The following is an 11,795-nucleotide window of genomic DNA, read 5'->3' as shown; positions in this document are numbered from 1 at the left end:
TGAATTGCTGCCTGCTTGACACGTGTCATTTTTACTGACTGTGCAGCGTGACATGATATAATTCGCTACACTGCGTAGCGAATTATTTGTAAACATATTTCGCTGCACAGTGTAGCGAATTATGCCGCGTAGCATTCCGAAATTTTTTACTGTTCACGTGACAGTCTGGTAAATAAATTGGTCAGACGTGGCAAAATGGTCAATGTTACTAATAGTATTACTTTTTACTATATATTTGATAAAAAGAAAATAGCTTACGTTACGCAAAAAGATTAAAAAAAAAAACGGAGAGAGAAAGCAAAAACACGTGGCTTCAATTGCCAATATATATTAAGTGTCCGTCTCTTGTTTCAATTCAGCAGAGTCTTTTGCTCCTTCTAGTTCCTCCTCTTCTTGTTTTCTCTTGTGTTCGTCCGAAGTCACGTTCCGGCGCGTGGAAAAGAGGGAAAGGGTGAATTGCTGTATGTCAGTGGACTGTGCTGTGAGCTATTGTGGCGGAATCGGCGAGATAGCGAACCCTTTGCAATGGCCTCAGCTTCGGAAAAGGCGACGCCACCTTCACCTTCTACTTCTACTTGTTGTTCTCACGCCGATTCTACCACCATTTCCCGCCAAGCCTCCGCTCCCTCCGCCGCGCCGCAAGACTGGACCGCCGCACTCCCCGACGATCGCCCCCCAAACAAGGTTGCCTTGATTCGCCCCGTCGATTCGCTCTCTGAACCTTCCGCCACTGCCCCTGCTGCTAAGGGTACTGCTTTCTTTCTTTGCAAATAAAATAAAATATGCTCAATTAAAATAGCGCACGCACACACACACAAAAGAAAATGAAAAAAAAATAACCAAACGGATGTAGGCGCATGACGCTGAGCAGGTCGGATGGGAATATGTGTTTGATCCTCTCAATATCATTTTTGAGAGGGATTTAAAGCCTTAATCCTGGACGACCTGGGACGAACCTATTAGAATATTTACAAAAAAGAACAAAGAAAATGAAAAATAAATGAAAATCGAAAGGTGATTAACTTCATATTGTTATGAATGGTAAAGTGTGTGTGTGCTTGCATGTGTCTATTTATATATACGTAGGTTCGTTGAAATATTTGTAATTCGTTAGCCACCTTCCGAGATTCATCTATAGCTTTTATACATTGAATTTGTTTGAACTGGTGATGCTAGTTTTCCATGCTAGTTGCTACGTTGCGCTTCTAGAAAGAAGTTGGAAGTGGCAGATTTTGTTTGTAAAATCAAATAGGAAGAAAAGAAGTCTTTGTTTGTTGCTGATTGCTACTCGAATTTGTTTCTGAAGATGCTTTTTTATATCAGGACATGGCAATATTGGTTGTTATATATGAAGAAACTGACTGTAATATGTTTTGCCAATCACATCACTGGCACTGATGCATTCTTTTTGGAGTTTTTTCTTTTTTATTAAATTTTTGCTTTTGGCAAAATTTTGAATTGGTTCTGCTTGCTTTCACTTGTTTTTGTATTAGTTAATCGTGTTCTCTCTTATATTATATTTGCTGTAATGTTGCACAGGAGTCACTACAAGGGCCCAGTCAAGCCACCCTTTGGACCCTTTATCTGCCGCTGAGATCTCTGTGGCAGTGGCAACTGTAAGGGCTGCTGGAGCTACTCCTGAGGTTGTTAGCTACACCATTAGTTTTTTTGTTTACGAGGACATATATTTTGATATTTTTTTTTACATTATTAGACAATTAAATTTGAGTCTCTGTACTTAGAAGCAATGATTATGAATGATTCCTCTCCTTCTCCTCCTCCATTGTCTTTATATCATACAGCTCAGAGATAGCATGCGCTTTATTGAAGTAGTTTTGCTCGAACCAGATAAACATGTTGTTGCACTGGCAGATGCTTATTTTTTTCCTCCTTTCCAACCATCTTTACTTCCTAGAAGTAAAGGCGGGCCTGTAATTCCCGCTAAACTTCCTCCAAGATGTGCTAGACTTGTTGTTTACAACAAGATATCGAACCTGACTAGTCTATCGATTGTTGAATTATCACAAGTACATGCAGTAACTCGAGGTGGTCATCACCGTGGAAAAGTGATTTCATCACATGTTGTTCCTGATGTTCAGCCTCCAATGGTATGTTGATCTATTCCTTGCGATTTATGATTCCCTTTTTAACCTTTGTGTACAAACTGTAGTCTTTTTGAAATAGAAATCTTCTCAGTGCCAGTTTAATTGCTTTTGCACTGACAGTTTGAGAAACACTTGCAGAATATGCTGCATAAATGGAAGCAATCCCTGTAGTGAGGTGACTTGCTTTTGCTTGTGTTCAGGAACAAGAGTTTCAGATACGAGTATTGAGTAACAAATCAGATTAAAATATTGAAATTCAAGTGTGACTTTTTTTTTTATTCCTTACCATAGCAGATTTATTTGTTTATTTTTATAGTTATACTGATAAGGTGAAAAAGATGCTCTAGATTCTGCTCAATCTAAGTTTCGATACAAGTTTAAATATTTTATGTATTGTTTTTTCCAATCCTTCAAAGTGAATGAAGAAAACTTCATATCTCTTCTGAAATTGGAGGTCCAAGTTTTGTTATGAAAATAATCACAAGCATGGAGTTTACAACAGCTGTTAAGTTATTTATATCTGCACATTTAATATGTCCACATTTGTTAAGCTCCTATAGTTCTAATATGCTGCAATTCTCAATTCCATAATATTCTCTCTATCTTCAGGATGCTGAGGAATATGCAGAATGCGAGGCTATTGTTAAAAGTTTCCCCCCGTTTATTGAGGCTATGAGGAAAAGGGGTGTTGAAGACATGGACCTTGTAATGGTTGATCCCTGGTAATTTTAGTTGGATGTACATTGTTGATAGACCGCTGGTCTGGAGGTTTTCCTTTTCTTTTTCTTTGCATTTTCTCTATTGAAGCTTTGTTTCTGTGTAACTGCAGGTGTGTTGGTTATCACAGTGAGGCTGATGCTCCTGGCCGAAGACTTGCCAAACCACTCTTATTTTGTCGATCTGAGAGTGATTGCCCTATGGAAAACGGCTATGCCCGCCCAGTTGAGGGCATCCATGTTCTTGTTGATATGCAAAACATGGTGGTGATAGAGTTTGAGGACCGTAAACTTGTTCCTCTGCCTCCGGTTGATCCCTTAAGGAACTATACTGCTGGTGAAACCAGAGGTGGCGTGGATAGAAGTGATGTAAAGCCCTTGCAAATTATTCAGCCAGAAGGTCCGAGCTTTCGTGTCAATGGGTATTTTGTTGAATGGCAGAAGGTAGATGTTAAATTACTTATTGATTTTTCTTTGGAAATGTCAAAAGAGTTGATGCATTGTAACTATTAATTACTAAATTTGCAACTTGATATTGAATTATTCTCTTTGTTATTTCTCTGCTAACAGTGGAATTTTCGTATTGGATTCACACCCAAAGAAGGTTTGGTTATATATTCTGTTGCATATGTTGATGGTAGTCGAGGGCGAAGGCCTGTTGCTCATCGGCTGAGTTTTGTGGAGATGGTTGTACCCTATGGAGATCCAAATGACCCACATTACAGAAAAAATGCTTTTGATGCTGGGGAAGATGGCTTGGGAAAAAATGCTCATTCCCTCAAGAAGGTTTTAGAATTACATTTTGTCCTCTTGTATATGTATTATTTGACATCTTATTCTTTCTTTTTGGATTCCCATTTATCTAAAGTCAAAGTTTGTTGTTACAGGGATGTGATTGTTTGGGCTACATAAAATATTTTGATGCTCACTTCACAAATTTCACTGGCGGAGTGGAGACAATTGAAAACTGTGTATGTTTACATGAGGAGGATAATGGAATTCTGTGGAAGCACCAAGACTGGAGAACTGGCTTAGCAGAAGTCCGAAGGTCTAGAAGACTTTCTGTTTCTTTTGTATGTACTGTGGCCAACTATGAGTATGGATTCTTTTGGCACTTCTATCAGGCAAGTAGGGTATCGCATCCTTTTAAGAGATAAATTTGCTTACATTAATTATATTTTAAATATAATTATTTCATAAATTCACAAATATGCAGCCTCGTCATCCTTTGAATTATTGAGAGACTTTGCATCGCCCTTGTAATTAGTTAGCTTGTAATTTTTGCTTGACTGCACTGTCAACATTATATAAATTTTTTTTTGTTTTGCTTTTCATGAATTACTTGTGTATTATCTTTTGCTTTATTTTTCTTTAATCTTCTTGTTATATGGTATTTGACTCTGTTAAAAATGATGGCATATGTTGTTCCAGGATGGAAAGATTGAGGCTGAAGTCAAGTTAACTGGAATTCTCAGCTTAGGAGCTTTGCTGCCTGGAGAGTTTCGCAAATATGGAACCATGATTGCACCAGGTCTATATGCTCCAGTTCATCAACACTTTTTTGTAGCTCGCATGGACATGTCTATTGATTCTAAACCTAGTGAAGCTTTGAATCAGGTAATTTGAATTGCATTAATGAATTTTACCTGTCTCCATTATTCATATTGGTTTATGTTGCTGCCATCTCTTATAATAGAATAATTCCCGTGTCATGCATTAGTACTAGTTTAGTAGCCGACATTTCTGATGGCGTTTAGATAACCCTGTAGAAATATATTTTGACATCCTTGAAGCATGCTATACTGCTTACCATACTGTCTCCTAAAAGAATTATTGATTATAATTTTTACAATGAACGCCTCAACATTTATGCACAAAACTTGGGATTGAAGTGCTGCCACTTTTCCTTATTTGTTTTATCAAACTATCTTATGTTTTATGAAAGTTTCTCTGCCCTAGAAATTGTAAGTTTGTAAGACAAGGCTATATGCTATTACAGTGCTGAAGTCCCTCTGAATAATCTACCTTGGGTCTTCAGAAGCCAATTTTACCACTTCGATATTTTAACTCTGAAATAACTGAATTGGCTGCTTTCATACTTTGTTTACAATTTTACTTGTAACAGCTTCCTCTTTGTTCACTAATCTTTGTAGCTTAGCTTGGCTAATGCTTCATAATTCTTTTCTGAGTGCACATTCTTACTCTCTCTAGATGTTTGGTAGGTTGTGGAGGTTAATATGAAAGTTGAGGAACCTGGTGAGAATAATGTTCACAATAATGCATTCTATGCTGAAGAGACTTTGCTCAGATCTGAATTGGAAGCCATGCGTGATTGCAATCCTTTGACTGCTCGACATTGGATTGTAAGTCTTCCTTGGGTTTTGCACCCAGCTTCTGACTATTGACGTTGATAATTTCATACTGTCAAACTGTTGTTTCTTATTTGCAATGGTGGGAAATTGTTGTTACACCTAGCCTAAATAATCATATCAGATGAATGTCCCTTAATCTTTGAAAAGTTTTATGATAGGTTTCTTATGGAAGTAAGCACATAATGTTTACAATTCTATAGATGTCTTTCATACCAACTGCTGAGAATTTTGCACTTGGTTTCATCTCCTGGAAATTACTTACTGGTATTTTGTTTTGAACTTTGCTTTTAGCGTGGAAGACTAGAGCTTTATATATTTTGTTTAACTATGGTTCTAATAGTTGTTCACTTTCTGAATTAATTCTTTGATTGAGACCTGTTACTATTTTAATAATCCTTCAGGTAAGGAACACAAGAACATGCAATAGAACTGGACAGTTGACAGGCTACAAGCTGGTACCTGGCTCAAACTGCTTACCGTTGGCAGGTTCTGAGGCCAAGTTTTTAAGAAGAGCTGCTTTCTTGAAGCATAATCTTTGGGTAACAACATATTCACGGGGTGAGATGTTTCCTGGAGGAGAATTTCCTAATCAAAATCCACGCGTTGGCGAAGGACTAGCTACATGGGTTAAGCAGAATCGATCATTGGAAGAAACTAATATAGTTCTTTGGTCTCTCTCTCTCTCTCTCTCTCACACACACACACACACACAAAAAAAAAAGAAATACTTGAATTCCACTAAAGTATTCTCGGAATTCGTATTTCATATTTTACAAAATTTGTAATGCTAAATTAATAATCTAACTTGTATCAGTAAAAATAGTATATTCCACTATGTAACTGCAACAAGAATTAGCTTATTCAGTGGTTTACATAATGTTTTATTCAAATAAGGGCGAAATAAGTTTCTCCAATCTCCATTTTCTCGTCCCAATTCACTTTAATGTTTCATCCTCAATATCTTTTCACGTTATGTCTTCTCCAGACTAACCCTGTTATCTTCAGGTATGTATTCGGAATCACACATGTTCCCCGTCTAGAAGACTGGCCTGTCATGCCTGTGGAGCACATTGGTTTTATGCTCATGGTAATTAATTGGTTGATTGTTTTCATGGACTTTTCTGAGAACGCTTTTGATTAGTCTGTTGTTTGCCTATCATTTTAAGTTACTTGATATACGTGCTCAATTGCTCTTGCTTTTTTTTTTTTTTTTTTTTTTTAACTTTTCATTGTTAACTATAAAATGCTTAAATGCAAGAGCTTTGAACAGCATTAGAATATCAAGAATTGTTGATTTTGGCGTTGTTGTTCTGGAGAATCTGGACGATGTTCAGTAGAGCACATCTTTTCTATGAAATGATTTTTTGTTTTGTCTCTGAATTTTTTTGTTTGTTTCAGGTGATCGGGTCTTATTATTTTATTCATGTCACGCATTTAAGTGCATCTGTGGAAGTTTTTCATTTGTCTGACCTGTGAAGCTCCCTTATTGTGTGCAGCCTCATGGATTCTTCAACTGTTCTCCTGCAGTAGATGTCCCGCCGAATCCATGTGAATTGGAATCTAAAGATAATGACATTAAGGAGAATGGTGCTTCGAAGCCAGTTCAGAGTGGGTTAGCGTCCAAGCTTTAGGAACTTCTCCCACCAAAAGTTACGGCTCCGTGCTGCTGACAGAGAGAATCACGGTTACTATTTTGGAATATCCACTGAAACATCAAGTTGAGCAGATTATGTTTGAGTTTAGAATAATGGTCAAGCCTGTTTTAAAATTCTCTTGTATCCAAAAAAGAGAGAAAAGAATAATGGTCAAGCTATGGACTTGAATCGTGATTTTCTAGTTTATGTTGGAAAGCTAGCTGATAATGTTCATTTGATTGGTCTTCCTACCTGATAAAATTATGGTTTCAAATTCGACACTGAAAATAAATGGTTCATTAATGTGCTGTGGTATCACGATTCTGGAACCAGCATATGTGGTGGTGTATTGTGATTGCTATTTTTTTTGTTTCCTTTTCATTATATAGCTCAAATCTATGATTTATTCTTTACATTGTTAGTTGCTCAGTGTAAGTGCCCCCAGAAGATATAATTTTACAGGATGGTGTGCTCAAATTGTAGGATTTGGATCAACGGACTTCCATAAGATATATGACTGGTTAGAAAGAAATTTTGTAAAATTAGTTATGGAACAATAAAGCGGAAACTCCCTAAGACTCCGATACCCACGAAGATAGAATTCGGAAGATCGAATAAGAATGTACAATTGATTTATGGATAATCTCTCGAGAGGGCATGACGCATGACCTCGCTTAGCTTGCTTAAGATACAAGTCGGGTAATCATAAGTACAATAGGTAACTGAACCATCTATATAGTAATTAAATTTCGCGTATATGGATGAGCATTACGTACTGCGTAAGTTCTGCGTCCTCATTGCCTTTGTTAATATGTTGGTAAAATCAAATAGGTAATGTAAAAATAGATTGATATATATATATATATATATATATATATATATATATATAGCTACAACCGCTGATATATAATAGTAAAAAATTATAATAATAGGACAGAGAGGATTGACTAATTAAGATATTCTAATAATACGAGGGATGAGAACGAAATCAGTCAAAGATTTGTGAACTTGTTTTACAGGAGAAATGACTCAAAACAGAAATAGTCAATCAGTTAGGAATTTGCACGTACTTGAAGACAAGAAAACAAAGCAACAAAGTTTACAAAAAAAAAAAAAGCAACAAAACCCCAGACATGTTTGTTTTAATTTATTTATTTGCTTTTTCTCTCATTTCCTCTCTTTCTATTCATTTCCCACATTTATACGTACATTAAATTGATAGTGTTGGCGACAAAGGTATCAATGTTTGAAGAGAGGAGAAGGATAAAAGTTAGAAGAAAATCCAATTAATATCACAAGGATAAAGATAAAGGGTTTAAGATATCAAGAGGAGTAATGGAAAACAAGCCATCAAGTTGGGGATGCTTCCAAATACGTGTGAGTAATCCCAATTCCGTTTGGAAAGGTTCAGACGTCCTATCAACCAACCTTCCCCGCCTTATCTCCCTAATGATTCTCGTTGTTTCTTCCACCCGTTTTTTGCACTACATCTTCAGACCTTTCAATCAACCTTATTTTGTTGCTGAGTTAATTGTAAGTGCATCTATTAACACCCTTTTACTTTTGATAAGAAAATATATATATATATATATATATATATATATATATATATATATATCAAAATGTCATATTTGAAAAATTATTCTCCATTTTGTCACGCTTAAAGCCCCATTATTGAGATTAGTAAAAACATTCTGCCATATGATAGAAGGACGTTGGTTGAATCAGCACCACAACATTACAAACATTGTGTGTGGCATCATGTGAGAATCGCATTAAATCACATAGTATGATATTGTTTTTCATTGTACTACATTGAGCATTTATTTTATTTTTAAAAGTATATTCTTATTTTATTTCATTGTGTTTGAAATGAAGGGGGGTATGCTGCTATGTCCAGACATATTAGGGGGAACCGAATTTTATCATCGAACAGTACGTCTAGAAGCATTGCTTAGTTTTGAAACGATGGCATATGTGGGTCTAATCTACAATATCTTCCTCACTGCATTGGAGATGAACTTAGACAGTATCCTACAAGCACGAAGGAAGGCAACAAGCATCGCTATTGCAGGCATTTTCGTTCCAATGGCATTGGGGGCTATGATATATCATTATTACTCTCAAAATTTCCCCACAAAATCTCATCCTGAATTGGCACTTTTCAACACACCTATGGCTTATTTAATATGCTCTTTAGCACTTAGTGTCACAAGTTTTCCTGTACTTGCTCAAATCCTTTCAGATCTCAAGATCGTCTATACACAGCTTGGTAGAGTGGCCTTAAAAGCAGCCACAATTAGTGACTTTTATAATTGGGTTATGTTTGTTTTGTTGATTCCATATGCCATTCACAGTGAAAGAGCCACACTGTCTATTCTTAGCACCCTTGTTTTTGGCCTTTTTTGTTACTTTGCGTTACGCCCTTTACTTGACAAGTTATTAGTAGAAAAAACCAATCCGAATGAGTGGGACAATTACAAGTTGTCTTATGTGATCATAGGTGTTTTCGCTTGTGCTGCTGTTACTGAATTGCTTGGTACACACTCTCTTGTTGGGGCATTGGGTTTTGGATTGATTTTTCCTCGTGGAAGATTCACTGAATTGTTGATGGAGAAATCAGATGATCTTGTCTCTGGGTATCTTGCACCCTTGTTCTTTGCTGGCTGTGGCGTCAGATTTGGCTTCAAAGGTTTAGCATCAAATTTGGTTCCTGTAATAGTAACCGTGCTCTTGTTATGCACCACAAAGATTATAAGCACTGTAATAGCCACTCGTTTCTATGGTATGCCTTTCCGAGATGGTGTGGCTCTTGGAGCACTTATGAACACCAAAGGCTTCTTGCCACTTATAATCCTTAACTTAGCACATGACAAGAAGGTATATATTGATTGCGAGTCTCGTTCCCGTTATACTTATCACCAGTTAAGTATATCACCTCTTATTATTATTATTTTTATTAACGTCAGATCAATTTAGTGAAAATATATTGATCTATATTTAATCTGACGTTAATAAAATAAATATAAGAGAACTTATTTAGATTGATATATTGTGACTATATATATATATACATATTATATATTTTTTGGCTATATCTTTTATATTATTCTCTTGAATATTTAATTTATGGTAACTAAATCTATAAGCTAAAGATAGTTAGTGAATAACTCATAATTTTATTTTCAGATTGTGAGTGTGGAAGGGTATTCAACAATGGTGTTATCTTTTCTCTTCATGACATTAGCAGTGTCTCCTATCATAAACTATATATACAAGCCAATAAAGAGATTTGAGCAAAATAAGCAGAGGACTGTACAGAACTTGAAGGCAGGGGCAGCGACACGAGTTTTGGTTTGTTTCCACAACACACGCCAAGCCACAGGAATGACAAGCATCCTTGAAGCATGCAATGGCATTAATGTTTCCCCTTTAAATGTGTTTGCTGTTCAACTTGTTGAGCTCAAAGGACGTGCCACTAACATTCTCGCTGTACATCATGACCAGACAAGTTCCCACCAATCACAAGAAGACTTTGAAAGCTTTGTTAATGTTTTCACAGAATATGCATCCTCACATGATCGCACTAGTGTGGAGACTCTCACTGCTGTGTCACCCTATGGAACCATTCATAAGGACATTTACAGTTTAGCAGATGATAAACAAGCATCCTTAATTCTCCTTCCATTTCACAAACAATCAAGTGCAGAAGGTACTCTAGAGATAGTAAACATTACATTCAAAGAGATAAACCAAAGTGTTGTGCAAGATGCACCTTGTTCTTTGGGAATCTTTGTTGATCGTGGTCTTGGGTTACCTTCCAAGATCAATTGGAGTGTTGCTATGATTTTCATTGGTGGGCCTGATGATCGTGAAGCCTTAGCTATTGCTTGGAGAATGTCAAGACATCCTAGGATCCAACTTTCCATGGTGCGTGTTCTTTTGTTTGGAAAGGCTGCAGAAGCAGATACATCAGCACGAAGTGAATCTCGTGGCCTATTTTCTACAGTAATAGATAATGATCAGCAAAAAGAGTTGGATGAAGATTATGTAAATTTGTTTAGGCTTATGGCAGTGCATAATGAGGATTCCATAAGTTATGCAGAGAAGGAAGTGCATAGTGGTGATGATATTCCTAAAGTCCTTACTGAATTGGACCAAGGAGATTATGATTTATATGTTTTAGGACAAGGAAAAGGAAGGAACTCTCAAGTCATGTCACAATTATTGGAATGGACAGATTGTCCTGAACTTGGTGTTTTAGGGGACATGTTGGCATCAAATAGCTTTGGTTCACGTTCTTCGTTACTTGTTGTGCAGCAATATGGGTTTGGGGGAATGGGAATTAGGTCTAATAACACTCAGGCTTCCAACATGGAGCTTTCAAAGGATGAGGATCTCGAGTCACCTTTTGTGAAGGCACAATAGCATTGATGTTGTTTGGGAATTGGAGAATGGAGAAGTGAGATATGGGTATGTCTTTTGAAGTAGAAAATAATTTACTTGTGACAAACATGCAAAGATGCATGCTCCTGATGCATCTGCTTAAACAAGAAAGTTGAAACTTCAAATATGCATGGAGAAGGGAAGTCATAGTGCTTGCTTTCTCCCCAAATTGAGACTGAAATTTCCAATTCAACTCACTCAACGATTGCCATATGGAGAAGCGAGTGGATCATTTGTACCTCTAGTTGTAAATTAAAGAAATTTCTGATAGTGTAAATATCACCTTCAAATTAGAAGAGAACACTATTTTTTATTTTATTTCAATATACACCTTTGCATTTGTTTGAACTAAAAGTATCTATTTTTTTCAATGTTACGGTATACCTTCAAACAATTTGGTGTACTTTACTTATCTTGTAAAGAAACAAGAGACGAAAGGAATATTGAAATAAATCAGTGTGTCATAACAACACAGCGGAGGCTAGGCTATATTATATATAGAACTACTGAATATATACAACC

The 11,795-nt window shown here is 36.5% G+C and overlaps 2 protein-coding genes across 2 annotated transcripts; both read left to right on the top strand.

Annotated features, from left to right (window-relative positions):
* Window positions 1–401: 401 nt before the first annotated feature.
* LOC133294811 (amine oxidase [copper-containing] zeta, peroxisomal-like) lies at window positions 402–7,101 on the top strand. Its single transcript, XM_061493563.1, has 12 exons — window positions 402–748; window positions 1,540–1,643; window positions 1,803–2,108; window positions 2,715–2,827; window positions 2,935–3,265; window positions 3,392–3,607; window positions 3,709–3,945; window positions 4,253–4,438; window positions 5,044–5,184; window positions 5,595–5,863; window positions 6,199–6,280; window positions 6,690–7,101. The coding sequence occupies exons 1-12, from the start codon at window positions 526–528 to the stop codon at window positions 6,822–6,824; spliced, it is 2,343 nt and encodes a 780-aa protein (XP_061349547.1). The 5' UTR covers window positions 402–525; the 3' UTR covers window positions 6,825–7,101.
* Window positions 7,102–8,795: 1,694 nt separating this feature from the next.
* Window positions 8,796–11,255, top strand: LOC133294814 (cation/H(+) antiporter 15-like). The gene is made up of 2 exons (XM_061493567.1): window positions 8,796–9,707; window positions 10,017–11,255. Exons 1-2 carry the CDS (start codon window positions 8,796–8,798, stop codon window positions 11,253–11,255), a joined length of 2,151 nt encoding a protein of 716 aa, XP_061349551.1.
* The last annotated feature ends 540 nt before the right edge of the window (window positions 11,256–11,795 follow it).

This window comes from Gastrolobium bilobum, unplaced genomic scaffold (assembly GCF_033153095.1).
Source record: "Gastrolobium bilobum isolate Gb01-03AN ecotype WA unplaced genomic scaffold, APGP_CSIRO_Gbil_v1 utg6601, whole genome shotgun sequence".
In the NCBI taxonomy this organism is placed as follows: domain Eukaryota; kingdom Viridiplantae; phylum Streptophyta; class Magnoliopsida; order Fabales; family Fabaceae; genus Gastrolobium; species Gastrolobium bilobum.
Note: the sequence above shows the minus strand (reverse complement) of the source record. Positions and strands in the feature narration are given on the sequence as shown.

What these genes read in the sequence shown, in the direction of transcription:
- LOC133294811 (XM_061493563.1), top strand. Translation starts at nt 526, where the DNA reads ATGGCCTCAGCTTCGGAAAAGGCGACGCCACCTTCACCTTCTACTTCT. An exon ending in CACTGCCCCTGCTGCTAAGG is followed by an intron (nt 749 to 1,539) that starts GTACTGCTTTCT and finishes AATGTTGCACAG; the next exon opens with GAGTCACTACAAGGGCCCAG. An exon ending in TGACTGCTCGACATTGGATT is followed by an intron (nt 5,185 to 5,594) that starts GTAAGTCTTCCT and finishes ATAATCCTTCAG; the next exon opens with GTAAGGAACACAAGAACATG.
- LOC133294814 (XM_061493567.1), top strand. Translation starts at nt 8,796, where the DNA reads ATGGCATATGTGGGTCTAATCTACAATATCTTCCTCACTGCATTGGAG. An exon ending in ACTTAGCACATGACAAGAAG is followed by an intron (nt 9,708 to 10,016) that starts GTATATATTGAT and finishes TTTTATTTTCAG; the next exon opens with ATTGTGAGTGTGGAAGGGTA.